This window comes from Plasmodium falciparum (assembly GCF_000002765.6).
Source record: "Plasmodium falciparum 3D7 genome assembly, chromosome: 13".
Taxonomy (NCBI): Eukaryota; Apicomplexa; class Aconoidasida; order Haemosporida; family Plasmodiidae; genus Plasmodium; species Plasmodium falciparum.
Window position 1 is genome coordinate 2,360,001 of NC_004331.3, and position 19,488 is coordinate 2,379,488.

The window sequence follows — 19,488 nt, forward strand, 5'->3', positions numbered from 1 at the left end:
TGTTAGTATGTATATATGTTAGTATGTATATATGTTAGTATGTCTATATGTTAGTATGTATATATGTTAGTATGTATATATGTTAGTATGTATATATTTTTTTACCTGAGGATTCAGATAAATTGTGCATATTTGCCGAATTGTTCATAAATAATGTTTCGAATTCCTTTGGCATTTCCCATTGTGTTGTGTTTGTTTGTTCGTTATAATAATATGGTCTACCTTCTCCTGAATAATATTCTTTCCAAGGTCCAACTTGACGTGGATAATTATTATTTACCGAAAAGTTATTACCAAAATTAATATTGTTTGGAGAACTTATACTTGGTTGTGGTGCCATTGCATGTGGTGGATTTTGCATAGGTTGTAATGTTAATGGAATTTGTGGTTGTTTAGAAGATTTAGGTTCTGCAAATCTTACTTCGACTGGTCTTGTACAGCCTTCTAAAGTTTTTTTTCCATTTAATGATTTTATAGCATATAATGCTTGTTCTTTATATGAGAATTTAACAAAAGAACATCCTTTACCTAAACCAGTTGAATTATCTTTCATGATAAAAACTTCTTCAACTGTACCATAAGGTGAAAACATTTCTTTAATATTATCTTCTGTAATATTTTTTGGAAGAGAACCAATAAATAGTTTTGCTTGATCAACACCTGATTCGATATTTTGTGGAAATCCTAATTTGTTAAGTTCTCCTGATGCATATTTTACTTGTAATGATCCTAATTGTGCATCCAAGGTTTTTTGATTATTTAATAATCTTATAGCATTATCAGCTTCTGAAATAGAAGCCATTTTTACAAAAGCACTAGATTTATGTACATTAGTTATTTTATCTCTTATAATTACTACTTCATTAACTATACCATATTCCTCAAATATTGGACGTAATTGATCTTCTTCAATATTTTTTGGTACTCTTCCTATAAATAGTTTTATAGGAACTGGAGGTGCTGGATTACATGGGAAATCATGATTTCCATAATCTATTGTATTTTCATCTTTATCTGATGAACTTTTCGTATTATTTTCTTGTTTTCCCTTTGAACTTTTTAAATTTTCATCTCCTTCTATATCTTCTTTACTGTAGTCATTTACTTCTGATGTATTTTCATTTTTATCCTGATTGTAATTTGCAGTATTCGCATCAGAAGAATTATCGTTAATATCTATATTCTCATGATCATCCATATTTCAATATATACCTTTGCTTTTTTAATATACTTATAAATTTTTATAAAAGTAAAAAAAAATTTGAAAATGTAATTAGAAAAATGTATATGTATGTATAATATGGTATTTATAAGTATATATGTATATATGTATATATATATATATATATATATATATATATATAGTTGTATACCCAAAGAAGCTTTATTTTATTATTATTTTGCTTGTTTATATTTCGTTTTGGTTTCCTTTTCTGCTACTTTTTATTTTTTATTATTTTTTTTTTTTTTTTTTTTTTTTTTTGTCTGTTTTATTTTATTTTACTTTATTTTTTTAATTATTCATAAATAAAAAAGGAAAAAAAAAATATTACAAAACTTTATTAAAAGAGTGTTATTATATATCTACATATATGAATATATATATATAATTAATACTATATATTTCTTTTTTTTTTTTTTTTTTTTTTTATTTTTCTTTATAAATCATCTTAATCACGAACTTATTAATAAATATGAACATATTTTTAATACATAATGAAAATATATATATTTCGTATTAAATGAAAAATAAAAGAATAATGAATAAAAAAATAAGGTACATATATTATAAATAAATAAATATACATATATATTATATAAAAATATTTTATATGTTTATATACAATTCATTTCTATTTATATTAATAAGTATAATTTTAATATAATTTTAGGTTTTACATAACTTAATATTATATATATATTATTATTATTATTTATATATATGAAATAAATAAAAAGTTAATTCTAATATTATAAATATAAATATATAAATATAAATATATAAATATAAAAATATAAATATAAAAATATACATATATATATATATATATATATATATATATATATAAGAATATAATAATATAATAATAATTTGGAATATATTATATGTTTATAAGGATATTATTAAAAATAAATTAAAAAGGAATATAAAAAGAAAAAAATTATATATATAATATTATAATATATATAATATAAATATATAATTATGAACTTTTAAAAAATGTATTTTTATTTTAAAATGTTCTTATATTTATTCATTATTCTATTATTTAATCTTATTCTTTTTTTTATTTAATAATTTTATAATATTTTGTTCCTAACTATTTTTTTTTTTTTAAATATAAAATATATGTAAATATATAAATAAAATTATAATATCAAATAAATATATATATTTTTTTAAATTTGTTCCTATTTTTATTTCACCATTTATTGTATATTTTTAAAAATTCATATTATATATATATGTATATAATAAATATATTATATATATATATATTTAATTTTTTTATATATAATTTATTTAATATATATGTAATATATATATATATATATATATAAATTAAAATATAAGTCCATAAAATAAGGGTAAATAGAAAGTAATACATGTGAAAATATATTTATATATATATATATATTTATTTATCATATAAAAAAAATTTAAGTATATATTTGAATATTATAAATAATTTTAATATAATGTATATTTTAATCAATATATATTTAATTCATAATAAAAAAAAAAAATATTATGTAATTAAATATTGAAACATATATATGTTATAAAATTTTTATTTGTAACATAAAATTAATATACTTATTTTAAATAACAAAAAAAAAAAAAAAAAAAAAAAAGTAAATTCCCAAATAATATTATATATATTAAATTAATAGAAAGAATTTTATAAATATTCATTTTTTAACAATTTTATATATATTTGCGTTGAACAATTCATTTTTGCTTACTTTTTATTTATAATACTATATAAGTATTATAAATAACTATGAACATTTTTTCCCCCTCACTTTAAACAATTATTTTTATGACAGCTATGTTTTTAATAAGTATATTTTGCTTTAATATATATATGATGTATATATATATATATTTATCACAGTGAATATATTTTTTTGATGTATCCACTATTCAATCATTTTATTGTTGTACAGTAATTATGAATTCATAAAGGAAAAAAAAAAAAAAAAAAAAAAAACATTTTAGTTTGTTAGTTATTTAAAATATCATATGATTATATAAAATGAAGATATATATATTTCCTACTTATTTTCTTTTTTTTAACAATATTTATGCATATTTTAAGACATTTCTTAATATAAATATATAGATTTGTTCTTATATTTGATGTTTTTTTATTTTTTTAAAAGGAATATGGGAAATTTATTTATTAGTAAAAAAACATGTGTTCTATAACATCATTATTTTTATTTGATGTAATGAAATGAACCCTTATAAAAAGGAATATATGTATATATATAAACATATAAGACATCTTATAATAAGAAAAAAAAAGAAAAGAAAAATTACCATAAGGTATATTCAAATATTATTTATTTATTTATTTATATATATGTATCAAGGTACCAACTTTATTTTATTTTCTTCTCAAATGTATATATATATATATATATATATATATATTTTTTCTATTTATCTTTTCCGTCTTTTAACAATAAAACAAATATCTGGTATAATGTCCGAATATTATAAGAATAATTACACATAAAATAAAATATTTTCATATTTTCATTACAAAAAAATGTGTAGAATGCTTTTTACTTAAAATAGAATTAAGAAGAATTTATATTTTAATAATATTATCAAATTGTAAAACATAAAAAAAGAAGAAAAAAGGAAAGTTATATTATGTATAATTTTATATTACGTAAATATAATTTAAAGAAAAAAAAAAAAAAAAAAAAAAAAATTACTTATATATATTTTTAATTTCGTTTACACAAAATTATGTATAACAAAATAAAAGAAGAACATATATATATTTAATATATATATTTATATTATTTAACCAATTATTTGTTGTTCAATAAAGGATAGTGAAAAGTAAAAAAATATAAATATAATATATATATATATATATGAAAAAAAAAATTTTTTTTAATAATTTTCCACATAATGTGAAAAGGTTTTATGATCATGCTATTATTTTAATGTTGTTTTAATTTATACCTATATGTTATACAGCCACGTGTAATAGTTATTTTCCTTACAACAAATATAAGCAATATTTTGTTCAGTTAAAAAAAAATAAAGGTACACGGAGAAATCCTTTTCTTCTATACATTTATCTTATTACACATATATATATATGTATGTATATTTTTATGTTTTTCTTTATACTTTTCTCTTCTTTATATTTTTTTTTTTTTTTTTTTTTTTTTTTTAATATGAATTTCGTAAAAACATATTATAAAAATTGCATGGATGCATGTACACCTGCCAAATATTCTATAGACCAAAACGAAATAAATCTAGCTGATATATCTACAAGATTAAATCTAAAAATATTTGACTTTTATAATAGCACGCCCAGTAATATTAGTATGATGGATCTTTATGAAAATAATGAAGATGATAAAAAGGGGATAAAACAAAAAACGAAAAATAAAACAAAATTGACGAAAAAGAAAAATAAAAGAAAGAATGATTGTACACATATAGATAACTTTAAGATTTTGGATAACGTTTTTCTGACACATGTCAGTGAAACATGTAATATGAATAAAAAAAATCACAGAAATAATCAAACTAATTTAGATAAAGAGAATAAAGAATATTATAAAAAAAAAGGGGATATTTATATAGAAAATGCCTTTCCAAATATTTTATCAAACAAAATATATGATGGAACTGTGAATATATCTTATAAGGATTATAACAAAATGAAAGAAACAAGTAAAAATAAATATACTATCTTATTAAAGGAACCAACAAGAGATCAAAATATTATTTCTTATAAATTTAAACAGGAAGATAAAATAAAAGAAGGAAAAAAAAAGGGAAAGATGAAAAAAATTTCGAATAAAAAGTCAAGAAAAAAAAAAGAAGCAAACATGTTATATGAAAATGTTAATGTTTTAAAAATAGGAAAAAATAATTCATACGAAGATACATATGCTCTCAATTCTCCAAATGCAAATATTATACCCTCATCAAAAATATATATACCTAGAATTAATTTATCAAGATTTAATTAGGAAATTAATATATGTACAAAATTTCTTATTATAATGGTTCCTTAATTTTTTTGTTTTTCCTTTTTTTTTTTTTTTCTTTTGGATATATGTATGATAAACATTGGTCTATATATAAAAATATATAAGAAAAAAAAAAAAAAAAAAAAAACATAGAAAAATATGTATACAATACAATTTATCATGTTATATATGGAGGATATAATAAATATAAAGAATTTAAATAATAATATATACATATATATATATATATATATATATTTGTGTCTTGTATATAATATTATAGATCCAAAAAATTTGAGCTGATTATTAAAACGATATATGACGATCATGTAATTATAAGAAACACATAATTATTATGAGACATCATATTATAATTTTTACTTATACATATATATATATTGACAACATATAACATATATAATATAACTTATTATTGTTATTTATTCATAGCACACTTTTTTCATATCTAGGAATACAAGAATTATATTTACATGAAGCATCATGAATTTACAAACTTTAATAAAAAAATAAAATAAAAAAGAAATGTATTCTTTACATTTTTTATTTATAAATATGATATACATTGATACATCATTCGTATTACATATAGATATTAAAAAAAAATAATGGAGACATAAAAAAATATATTATTTATATATATTTTAAATCTTCACCCATTTTATTTAGGATACTAATATAATATTACACATAAATCATGTAAATTCATTGTTTTAATTATTTTTATTTTTATTTAATTATGCTAAAGAGTTATATATAGTTTATACACTTTATTATATAAATGGTTTTGTTCTATCTTTAATATATAAATATATATTTGTATATATATTTAATATAATAAAAACAATACGCATACAATTATATAATAGAAGCATAGTTAATAAGTTTTTTTAATATGCCTACAATTTGATTATATTATATTTAAAAAATACATAACTTGATTTTTATTTATTTTTATGTGTAATGAAACATTTATAATAATTAGAATATAATTATATAATATTATTATGTATTTTATTAATTTCTTTTTTTTTTTTTTTTTTTTTTTTTTTTTTTTTTGTAGTTTCGCATACATATATTTTTATAATATAAAAACAAAAAATAAAAAAAATATAAATACAAAATTTCCATTCATGAGAATTTTAGAATATTTTTTTTATAGTAATAAAAATAAATAAATAATAATATGTATATATATATATATATATATATATATATATACAATATATACATATAAAATATACTATATAATATAAAATATATACATATATTACAATATATTTTTCATTAAATAATAATTAATGGTTAAAAGGAAAACATATATTTAATTATAAAGAATATATATATAAGGTTAATATTTTTCCCATCCTCTATTTTGAACACTTTTTTTAATACATTGTATAAATAGAAATATATATGAATAATATAGTAAAATATATATTTTTTCTTTTTTCACAAATAATCTATATATATATATATATATTTATATAACATGTGTATATATTAATATATTATAAAATAATAAAAAAAAAACTATTAGAATTAGTTTTATTTTTAATAGTATGATTTTAAATATATAAGAAAGAAAATGAATAAAAAGAATATATACATATATATATAATAGTAATATTTGTTATATATATATATAATTGTTTTGTATCTATTGTTTACGTAATAATTTTATTATATATATTTTTACAAGTTTTATAATTTTTATATATTAAAATTATTTATGGGTATATATATTAAAAAAAAATTTTGAACATTTTCTAGCATTTCAATTTTTATATAAATACATATATAACATAGTAGTATATATGCTTATTATTATTTATAAAATTTTTATATCTAAAGGTGTATTTCATTTGTTATATAAAATATGTAATGTAATATGTTAAATATAATAGTAAAGAATAAGAGTGAGAATAAAAAAAAAAAAAAATAATAAAAAAAATAACAAATAAATAAATTAGAAGTAAAATAAAGAATAAAAAAAAAAAAAAAAAAAAAACAATTATTAATGTTATTTTCATTTTTTATAATAATTTCTTTAATTACTCATATAATTACATTATAATTTTATGTATATTTTTAAGATTTTTTTATATATTTTAAGTTTTATATTTTGTGTGTAACCATTATTTATTATATATTTATATATATAATAACATAAATTGCTCAAAAAAAAAAAAAAAAAAAAAAAAAAAAGTAGATTTATCTAATTTAAATAATATTTTATGTATATAAAAATACATTATATGTTATATGTATTATATATATATATATATATATATATATATATATATACGTATTAATGTTTAATAATATATATTATTTATGTAAACTTTTAATATTTATTATTTTTTTAATATTTTTAAAAAATGTTTATTTTAAATAAATAAAAAAAGTAAAAAAAATGAAAAAAATAAAAAAAATAAAGAAAAAAATATAATATATGTTACTAACATATATAATAATTTCCCAAGTGTTTTAAATAAAACGAATTATTTTAATATATATTTTTTTTAAGATCCAAATCTTTTTTTTTTTTTTTTAACATCTAGAAATGTAGTTTTTTAATATTTTTAAAATTTGTGTTTTTTTAACATCTGAATTTTTAATTTTTTATATGACCTTACATATAAAGATATATATAATAATATAAATATGTATGAGCAATTCTTTTAACCTTGTTAGGTAATTTTTTTACACAAAATTATATATATGTAAATATATATAATATTTGAAGAATACCTGTTTTATCTAACGTTTTTTTATTTTTATTCGTATATATAATAATATGCTGACATAAGTTGTATATTTTTTTGTATATATGTATATATATATATATATATATATATATATATATATATATATATATGTGTATATAAAATTATCCTTTTTTATATTTATATTATGAGGAGTACAATACTTATAGATGTATTATATTTATGCATAAATAGAAAAAAATAGTTAAGTATATAATAAACTATAAGTGTATATAAATACATACATACATACATTTGTAATATATATATATAATAATCTACCAAAAAAAAATAAAAAAAAAATAAAAAAAAAATAAAAAAATTAAAAAAAATTAAAAAAAATAATAAACAAATAAAAGATACGATTTAATAAATATATATAATGCATGAAGTGTAGAGAATATTTTATTATATATATATATATATATATATGAAAGAAAGAAAGAAAAAAGCAAAAATATATAGGTACTATATTATATATTATATATAAATATAATATGTTATTCTGAATATTATGTTTTATATTACAGATAATATATATATATATTTTTTTTTTTTAGTTTATATTTTTGTATGCATATATTTAATATTATATTTAATTTTTTTTTTTTAAATCCAGCACCATGATGTATTTTTAAACAATTTATATAAAAAAAGAAATAAAAACTTATATATACATATATATATATAATATTCATTATGTGTGTGTGAAATATGCTATATATATATATATATATATATATATATATATATATATAGATAGATAGATATATAATAATACACATATAATGAATATCTTAAATATGTATATAAATTTTTATGTATCTTTTTACCCAGAAAGATATATACATTTTTAATTAAATAACATACATACATACATATATATATATATATATGTATATATACATATTTATACCTTAAATGAGTATAACCCATTTTTGAATATGATGTGAATTTTTTACCTTTATAAACTTGTATATGTGTTTATTATATCATATTAAATACATATATACATAATTGAAGTTTCAATTGATTTGCTAATTTCTGAATATATATATATATATAAAATTATTTTTTACATTATATGTGTTATTTAAATGAAATATTATATTCTCCTACGCAGAAATATATTACTTATATTTGAATGTATATATTTTTAATATAGAGTAATTTCTTATATATATATATATATATATAATATACATTTTAAAATATTTGCAACTTTTTTTTTTTTTTTTTTTTTTGTTTAATATTTTAAATAATCCTTTGAATTTTATTATATTATACGAGAAAGAAGAAAAATAAAAACATAAAAAATTGTTAGAACGTATATTTTCTTTATTTATTTTTTTAAATATAATTTATTCATTTATATATTATTTTATATATATGTTTGTTTATTTTTAATACACATATTATATTTAATAGTAAAAAATATTTAATAAATTATATTTATGGATGTGTATGCATGCCTAAATAAATATATGTAAAATTATATTGGAGATTAAATATATATATTGTAGAATATTTACCATTATATAAGATGTGTATTTTGTTATTTTAGTGATTAAAAATAAATATAGGAAAAGAAAAAAAAAAAAAAAATTTATATTGATGTATATATATATATATATTATTACGTATAATAATTATATATTAATTATATATATATTATTTTAAATATATTTTTTTTTTTGTTGTTGTTATTGTTTTTATACAGTTATTCACTTAAAATAAATAAATTATTAATGTATATAGTAAGAATATAGAATTTTTTAAGAATACTACGTAAATATATATATATATATATATCATTTTATTAGAACTTTATATGTTGCATAGTTATAATATTTATTTATTCTTTTTATTATTTTAAAATAAAGACCTATACATATATTATATATCCTTATACATACTGTGTAACATACTTCTTTTTTATTTTATAAATATATATTAATTGTTACTATATTTATAACGTTTTGTTAATATTATGACAATATATATATATATATATATATTTAAATTTTTCTGCAAATAAATACATTTTTTTTTTTTTTTTTTTTATAGTATATATAAAAAGGTTCATATATATTATAATAATAGAAAAAAAAATTATTATTACATAAATATACATTTAATATATTAATCTATATAAATAAAAAATTTTAAATAGTATGTACGTATGAAATATATATGTGTGTGCATATATATTTTATCTTTTTATATGTATTTTAATATTATATGATTGCCATAACATGTATGTGTATCATTTCTTTAGTTCACATCTTTTAGGTATAGAAAAAAAATTATAAAAAAACAAAAAAAAAAGCATAAAAAATTTAAATATTATAAACATATATATATTTGCATACATTGAATTTTATATTTTTTAAAATAATCTTTTTATTTTTAATTTTTCTTTTATTAATATTTTTACGTATTTTACAACTTTTGTTTACATTTTATGTATATAAAGTTAGAGCATCATATATATATATATATATATTTCTTATATTATTTTGTTAGTTTATTATATTATATAAATATATTTCATTATTTTGACTAATTTTTGAATATATTTATTGTCAAATAAATCAGCAATAGACAATTTTCCATTATATATATTGGATGTATTAGTTTTTTTTCTCCCTTTTTTTTTTTTTTTTCTTCTTTTTGTTCTTGTGTTCTTTTATTATTTTTTTTAATATTTTTTATTAATTATTAATATTGTTTATTTTATTGTATTTTTTTTGTAATTTTTTTTTTATAAATGTTTTTTAATTTGTATATTAATATATATATATATATATTTATATTTCCTACGTTCTATTGGTTTTTTTTTTTTTTTTTTTAAACATATGTTTATAAAACGTGTTGTTTTATTTTCATATACTTATAATGAATGAAATATTAAAAAAATAAGAAATAATATTATGTAGAACACGTATTTAGTGTTTATATATTCCTGTCTATATATATATATATATATATATATTTAATTTACTATGTCGATATATATTTTAATCTATTTTTGAATAATTTTTATAATATGATAAATAGAATATTTGTTATTCTACCATTATAAAATATATGTGTTGTTGTTGTTGTTGTTGTTGTTTTTTTTTTTTTTTTTTTTTTTTTTAAATATTTCTCTTCTCTGATTTGTTCTTTTTTTTTATTTTTTATATTTAGTGTACATGTTTTAATTTATAATTATAATGTTCCTAAAATAAAAATGAAGTAGCATATATTTTAACCAATTAATTTTACATTATTATGGAAATGTTTTATATAATTATCGATTTCTTTTTTCTTTTAGTTTAACATTTCCTTTTCTTTTTTTTTGTCTTATTTTTTTTTTATGTTGATTTATATATAGTTGTAAAATTTATGTGAAATATTTATCCAGAAATATATATAAATATGTATAAATAAATATATATTTATATATATATATATTTTTAGGTTGTTGGTTTTTGAAAATATTTAAAAAAATTAATGAATTTTAGTAAGTAAAACCAAGAAACCGAAGAAACAAAAAAAAAAAAAAAAAAAAAAAAAAAAAAAAAAAATATATATATATATATATATATATAATTAATTATTTAAAAGAAGAAAAGAGCAGAAAAAATATTTTTTTTTAACAAAAAAGAAAATATATATATATATATATATATGTTTATATATATAAAATATAATGTATATTTTATTTTTTAAAGGTACAGTTACAGCTTATATAATTTTTCTAAAAAAAAAAAAAAAAAAAAAAAATTAAGAATAGATCGATACTATATATATATATATATATATACAATTTTATTAATATATATTTGTATTTGTTTTTTTTGTCTTTTGTAAAAATGGATGGAAATTATAAAAATGAGGATGAGGAAAAGGGGGATTTAGAAAATTATGGTGCAAATAATTTTATATTAAATAAAATGAATAGTTTGGATAGTAAAACTAGAACAGTTAATAATGAAATGAGAAATAAGGATGAAGAAAAATTGTATTATCATAGTTCAAATATTTCCAATATAATGTATAATAATTATAGAAATTTAAACAATGATTTATTAAAAAGATCTGATAAATTTAATAAGTTAGTTGATTCAAATTATAATAGTATATTTCATAATAGAAGTGCTGACAATCATAGTGTTAATCAAAATGATCATGAGCATATTAATACGAGTAATATATATAATAATATGAATATATATAATAATGGATATATATATAATAAAAAGAGTGCTGCGAAAAATGATAGTATGTCTAATAATAATCTGGTACGTAATTATTATGATGGATTATATCCTTTCCTTAATAATTATAAAGAAGAAGAATGTAGTATGAATTATTCAAATGTACAAGAATATTCTGAACAATATAAAATGAATAATAATATTAATATTGATTCTTCTTCTCTTTGTGAAAATAATACTTCTTTTCAATGTTCTAATATTAATAAAAATAAAAATTCGAATACTACCTTTCCAAATTCAGAGGAAAATAAAACTAATAAAAATCATAGTAATAATATAATGAACCATCTATTTCATATGAAACCGCATTGTAATTTAAAAGATAAAGTTGATATACATAATGAAAATTATAATAATGAGGAGAATAATTCTAGTAATTCTACTCTTCCAACTAGCGAAAATTCATCTAATTTTTTTAATACTGAACATGTTAATAATAATGAGATGAATATTAATGATGGTAATGTTGTTCTTGGAAATGTGAGTAATGATCGTGCCAGTGATGGAGTAAAAAAAAAAAAGAATAAAGAGAATAAAAAGGATAATACTAATAATAACCGAGAATGTAATGATAAGGATACGAATAATGTGACGAATAATAATGAAAGTAATCAGGATATTACTTTGGAAACAAGTAGTAATGAGAAAGGAAACAATAGTTCTAAGAAAAATAAGAAAAAGAATAAAAAGAAGAAAAATATAAATAAGAAAGGTAATAGTAATAATAATAATAATGAGAATAATGAAAATATTGATAATAATGAAAATATTGATAATAATGAAAATATTGATAGTAATAATAATAACCAGCTCATTAATGAGAATAAGAACAGTGGTGCTATTATTAATAATGATGATAATAATAATAATAATAATAATAATAAATGGAAGGAAAATCAAAATAATATAACGAATCATCCAAATTCTGTAAATAGTTCATCCACAAAAATTTGCAGTAATATATACAGTGTTAATGATATAGGACAAAGTAATTTAATAAGTGAAAGGTATTGTACAAATAACAAATATTTTAATAGTACTTTCTTAAATTATGTTCATAATAAAAATAATAGTAAGGATACGTTTAATACATATGAAAGAAATAATGTTTTAAATTCTAAGATAGAAAACAATATTGAAAAGATACCACACATAAATAATGAATATACAAATAAAAATCCTAAGAATTGTTTGTTATATAAAAATGAGGAAACAAATTATAATGATAATAATATAAAAGATTATATAAATAGCATGAATTTTAAAAAGAATGATTTTAATATATCAACAGATATGAACAATACTAATGTTAGTAATAATAGTATTAATGAAATGAAAAACGGTTGTTTAATTAATGATAATAACATAGGCACAAATAATATATTAAATACAAATAATATTGTAAGAAATGAAAAGGAAGAAAATTATACAAATTCTAAGTATTATAATCATTTTAAGAATATAAATGTATTACCAAATCATATACATGATCAGCATAAAATATTAATGAAGGACGAAAAAAATATATCGGACAATCTAAATATAAATAATTCTGAGTATGATATTGACTCTAACATTAGAATGGATGTAAATATGTTTCATATACAGAAAACATTAGATTTTACTATTCCAAAAAATTTAAATGATAATCTAAAGGCGTGCCCAACTAATATTTCTAATATGAAAAATGATTGGTGTAATAGTAATCATAAACCCGAAGAAATGAATTTAAATGATTACAATTTTAATAATAATTATAAGGGTAATATTAATTTATCTCGTACGAATGAAAATGTTAATGGTGATGATATGAAGAGTATTAATATTCCTTTAGAAATGTATAATATGAAAAATAATATAAATACGAAACAAAATAATAATGAAATAACTAATGAATATAATTATTATATAAAGGATAATATGAAGAGAAATGTAATTAATAAAAATACACACATAAAAAATAGTGGTTTGGAAAATATTATGCCACATGTATCATATAAAATTAATGAAAATTATTATCTTCAAATGAATAATCAAGATAATAATTTTATTCCTTTACCTCATAATAAATCATATAACAATATTGTTTCCAGTAATAATAATGCTATGGTATATCCTGTTGATTTAAATTTTTTAAATAATAATAATAATAATACTTTGAAAAATAATTTAAATCATTTTATTAACATGAATGCATCACGTAATCAAGCGTATAAGAATAATAATGATAATGAAAATGATTATTTAATGAAAGGTGGTTATAACAATTTTCAATGTTCTAATGAAAATAATAATGAACAGCACATTACAGTAGATAATACATGTATGGATAAAGAAATTTTATTTTCTCATCAAAATATGAGAGAAAAAAATACAATACATGAAGATAAAAATATGATTACAACTAACTCAAATACAAGAGGATTAATGAATTATATGAATCATTTAAATGATTTAACTTGTAATAATCTTATGGATAATAATTATATTGGTGAAAATGAGAATTTTAATGATAAGGGTAATTCAAATGTTTGTGTTTCTTTAAATAAAGATATGATATACACAAACGATGTTGAAATAATCCAGAACATACCCTATAAAAAAGAAATATATGATTCTATCCAAGAGGATGATTATTTTAATGATAAAGCAAAACAATCTGATCAGTTGTTAAGTTATGGTGATATATATACAAATGATGCTAATAATAATGATGGAGCAACAACGACTACTACAGATAATGCTAGCGAAAAGAATGTTATAAATCATAATAATATATATGATACTAATTTGAATGTTGAACATAATAAGGGGGAAGATAGTAGTAACACCAAAAATAACAATTCAAAAAATTTTAATAATAATAATAAGAAGAAGAATAAAAATAAGAATAAAAATAAAAATAAGGATAAGCATAAAAAAAATAATAATCAAGAAAATAGTGTAAATTCAAAAAGCTCAAATAGTAATAATACAATTAACGAAAACATTGAAGAAAGTAATATAAATGATAGTAATAATATAATAACGAAAAGCGAAAAGGAACAAAACAAAAAGAAACAAAATAAGAATGAACAAGTTAAATTGAACAATAATAATAATGATAATAATAAAATTAATGTAAAAGAAGAAGATCAGATTACACATAAGATTAATAATATAAACCCTCCTAGTTCTGATATAAATTCTAGAAAGAATGACGAAAAATATGTGAATGGCTCAAATGGTCTTGAGAATTCAAATGTGTTTGAAAATTTCAATGAATTTGATTATAATGAAAAGTTAAATAGAATGGTTAATAATGTGGTTCATGAGGATTATAACATGAATGATTTTAAAGATAATACTGTTGAATGTAAAAGAGATATGTATACTCAAAATTGTAATACAGAACCATTAAATTTGTATGATATAAAATTTGGTAATAATAATTATGAGAATGAAATATTATGTAATAAAGGAACTTCTAAAAATAAAAAATTTATAAAATTTCCATCGTGTAATTTGTTTAACAATAAATTGAATGATTTTATAAATAATTCATTTGGTGATAATAATATATTTCCAGTTAAAGAATATAACAATTTTGTTAATTATTCAGAAGCTTTTAATAATAAAAAGAATGAAAATAAATATTTTGGAAATTTTGATAATCCGAATGATTTCAATATTTGTTGGAATGATGAATCAAGTACAGGTGTGAATAGAAATATAAATACATTTAGGAGTGGAACAGATGATGAGGAGCAAGTATTCAAAACTACAAAGAATAATATAAATAATATGAATAATATGAATAATATAAATAATATGAATAATATAAATAATATGAATAATATGAATAATATGAATAATGTAAATAATATGAATAATATGAATAATATAAATAATATGAATAATGTAAATAATATGAATAATATAAATAATATGAATAATGTAAATAGTAACAATAGTAATAATAATGATGAAAGAAATAGCACACATCGTACTATTAGCATGAATCTTAATAAGAATATGAAGAAATCACATAGTCTTAATAATGACAAAAGAGATGAATTTTATATGCAGATGGAAAATAGTATGTTAGATGAAAATGAAGAAGATTTAAATTTACTTAGCTCACGGGAAAGAGAAAATAGAATGAATAATTTAATTTTGAATTATAATAATAAGAACAATTTAAATAATGATTATATTTTAGGAAGTCAAGAATATATAAATGATTTGAAAAATGAATTTCCTACACATACGAATAGTAGATTTAGAATTTTTAAGACTAACGATGAGAATGTTCAGTACCCATCTGGAAATACTGAGCCTATACATGGTATCATGAATAGTAATGAAAAAGGAGTATTTAATGTTGATGAGGAATATAATGTTTATGAGAGTATGGAGAAGATTGAATCATATGTTGGCAATTTAAAAAGATTTGAGAAAGAAAAAAGGGTTTATGGTATGAATAACACGAATATGAAGATGAATGATGATTTTAAGGCATATGGCTTGGATAATAATATGAATGATGTGAATAATATAAATGGTGTGAATAATATAAATGGTGTGAATAATATAAATGGTGTGAATAATATAATTGGTGTGAATAATATAAATGGTGTGAATAATATAAATGGTGTGAATAATATAAATGGTGTGAATAATACGATGAAGAATGTTTTAGAGCATAATAGAATGAAAGAACAAGAAAATATATACAACAGTAACATGAATGGTACTGAAAATAATATGGATATGATGTTAAATAATAATGAAGATATGGTAGGGTATTCAAACAGATTTGTTGGTGAAAATAGTATGAATGAAAAAATAAGTGAATTACAAAATATTATTAATAGCTTGAAATTTAAAAATAAACAATTAGAAAAAGAATTAAATGATGTAAAAAATATGCATTTAAAAAAGAAGCAATCAGTTATATTAAATAGTTTAGGTAATAAAAATGATGATATAAATACATATTCTTCTTGTAAAGATGATATGAACAATTCTGATGATGAAGAAAGTGTTGATAATTCTAATAAGTATGTACAAAATATTTTAAATGATAAAGAAAAGTATAATTACGATACAAAAATATCTATACAAAAGTTTCATTTAGCATATACAAATAATTCAATAGGAAAATTAAAAATTGCAGCACAAAGAGATATAAGTGGTTCATTTATGGGGCCAAAGGGAATACATGTAAAAACTATAAAATCATCTTTACATATATCAGTTTATAAAAGTGCTAAAGATGTATGGTTTCCAGGTTTTGCGGATAGTCATGTGTTTTTATTAAAAGGTAATATATTTGGTATTTTAAGAGCATGCCAATTATTATATCATTATGTAAAATCTAAAATGTCATCATCAAAATGCTGTATATATTTAGTTGCTCCTTTTGAATGTGTACAAAAATTATTAGCTGATGGATGTAAAAGAATGGCTATTATTAAAGAAGAATGTGGAGCTGATGTTCGTTTAGGAAATTTGTATGTACAAGTTCATGAAGGATTCACTGAAAGATTAATGGAAATAAGAGGAAATGAAGTTAGTGTTGATTGTGCATTAGAGAAATTAGTTATTTTTATGCAGTCCTGTTTTTCTGTGCAATCATATGATTACGAAATATTAAAATATCCTTGCCGTTCCGTTTTAAACTTGCAGTGATAATGAAAAAAAAAAAGAAAATAAATAAAAAAAAAAAAACATCAAAATATGTGAAAAAAGAAAAAAAAAGAAAAAAAAAGAAAAAATCCATATTGTATATAAAAGTTTTTTTTCGAACATTCCTATAACATTTTTATAGAGAATAACGTGGTTATGTATGTACATTTAGAACTTCTTAAAACATTCTTTAGTAATATTTATATTTATATTTGTGTATTTTTTTATAATATCCATATTTTTCGTAATCTCCCTGTATATTTGTATGAATACATTTGGAAGTTAAGGAAATGTGGGAAGAGAAAAAAGAAAAAAAATATAGTTCAATTATTATTTTTTTTGTTTTAAAATTCTAAAACTGTCCATTAACATAATATATCATTTCTCTCTCTGTATATATATGTATATAGTATAATATAAGAAATATATATTTTTATCTTTGATACTTTTTTTTTTTTCACATAATATAAGAGGAGAAATAGATACTTTTATTTGTTTTATTCCTTTTATATTCTTATATTTATGATGGTTATTTTTTTTTATATTTTTTTTCACATTATATATTTTTTATATGTTTTATAGTTTATATTTTTCTGTTTTAATATTTATTTATTTGTAATAGATTAAATAAATAATTTTATTGTTAAATTTTTATTTTTTTTTTTAGAACTTCATGTTTTATTTTATTTTATTCTATTTTTTCATATATTGTTTTGTTTTATTTTATTTTATTGTATTTTTTTTTATATTGTTTTGTTTTTTTTTTATTTTATATTGTTTTGTTTTTTTTTTATTTTATATTGTTTTGTTTTTTTTTTATTTTATATTGTTTTGTTTTTTTTTTATTTTATATTGTTTTGTTTTTTTTTTATTTTATATTGTTTTGTTTTTTTTTTATTTTATATTGTTTTGTTTTTTTTTTATTTTATATTGTTTTGTTTTTTTTTTATTTTATATTGTTTTGTTTTTTTTTTATTTTATATTGTTTTGTTTTTTTTTTATTTTATATTGTTTTGTTTTTTTTTTTATTTCATTTTGCTTTGTTTTGTTTTTTTTTATTTTGTTTTTTTTATATAATAAAATTTTTTATTATACTTATAATTTCATAAAAATAAAAATGCATAGTCCAATTATCACATAATATGTTATATTTTTATTTCTATGAATCCACTTTTTAATAAAATGGAAATTTTAATTTATGAGCTTACATGTGATATTTTTAAAAATGTTGAAAAACAAAAACGTCATTTTAATAAACTATTAAAGAAAAATAATAAAATTCTTTTATTATTATTTTGTACAACTTTGTTTAATTTTGTTCTATATTGTTCTATTTTTTTTTTTTTTTTTTATAAAAATTATGAGCCTGCAATAGATTATTTTATAAAGTTTAAGTGGACAACAAAAAAACTATAGAAATTTAACACATTTTATGTGTACTCATATGATTTAAAATTTTTTTTTTTTTTTTTTTTTTTTTTCTTATTATAATTAATTTTTTTAGTGGTAAATTATTTTTTACAATATTTGCA

General features: G+C 16.9%; 3 protein-coding genes across 3 annotated transcripts in view; 2 read left to right on the plus strand and 1 right to left on the minus strand.

Moving 5' to 3' along the window:
• Positions 1-1,198, minus strand: part of PF3D7_1359400 (CUGBP Elav-like family member 1) — a gene marked incomplete at both ends in the record, with an annotated part of 1,948 nt that extends 750 nt beyond the window's left edge. Inside the window, one exon of the mRNA XM_001350263.1 lies at positions 106-1,198. Within this exon, the coding sequence (XP_001350299.1) occupies positions 106-1,198 (1,093 nt within the window). The remainder of the gene's footprint in view (positions 1-105) is intronic.
• Positions 1,199-4,425: 3,227 nt separating this feature from the next.
• On the plus strand, positions 4,426-5,235 carry PF3D7_1359500 (conserved Plasmodium protein, unknown function; the record flags this gene model as incomplete). Its single annotated transcript, XM_002809042.2, has 1 exon — positions 4,426-5,235. The coding sequence occupies one exon, from the start codon at positions 4,426-4,428 to the stop codon at positions 5,233-5,235; it is 810 nt and encodes a 269-aa protein (XP_002809088.2).
• A 6,646-nt stretch (positions 5,236-11,881) lies between these two features.
• On the plus strand, positions 11,882-17,959 carry PF3D7_1359600 (conserved Plasmodium protein, unknown function; the record flags this gene model as incomplete). The annotated part of the gene is made up of 1 exon (XM_002809043.1): positions 11,882-17,959. One exon carries the CDS (start codon positions 11,882-11,884, stop codon positions 17,957-17,959), a length of 6,078 nt encoding a protein of 2,025 aa, XP_002809089.1.
• Between the last annotated feature and the right edge of the window lie 1,529 nt (positions 17,960-19,488).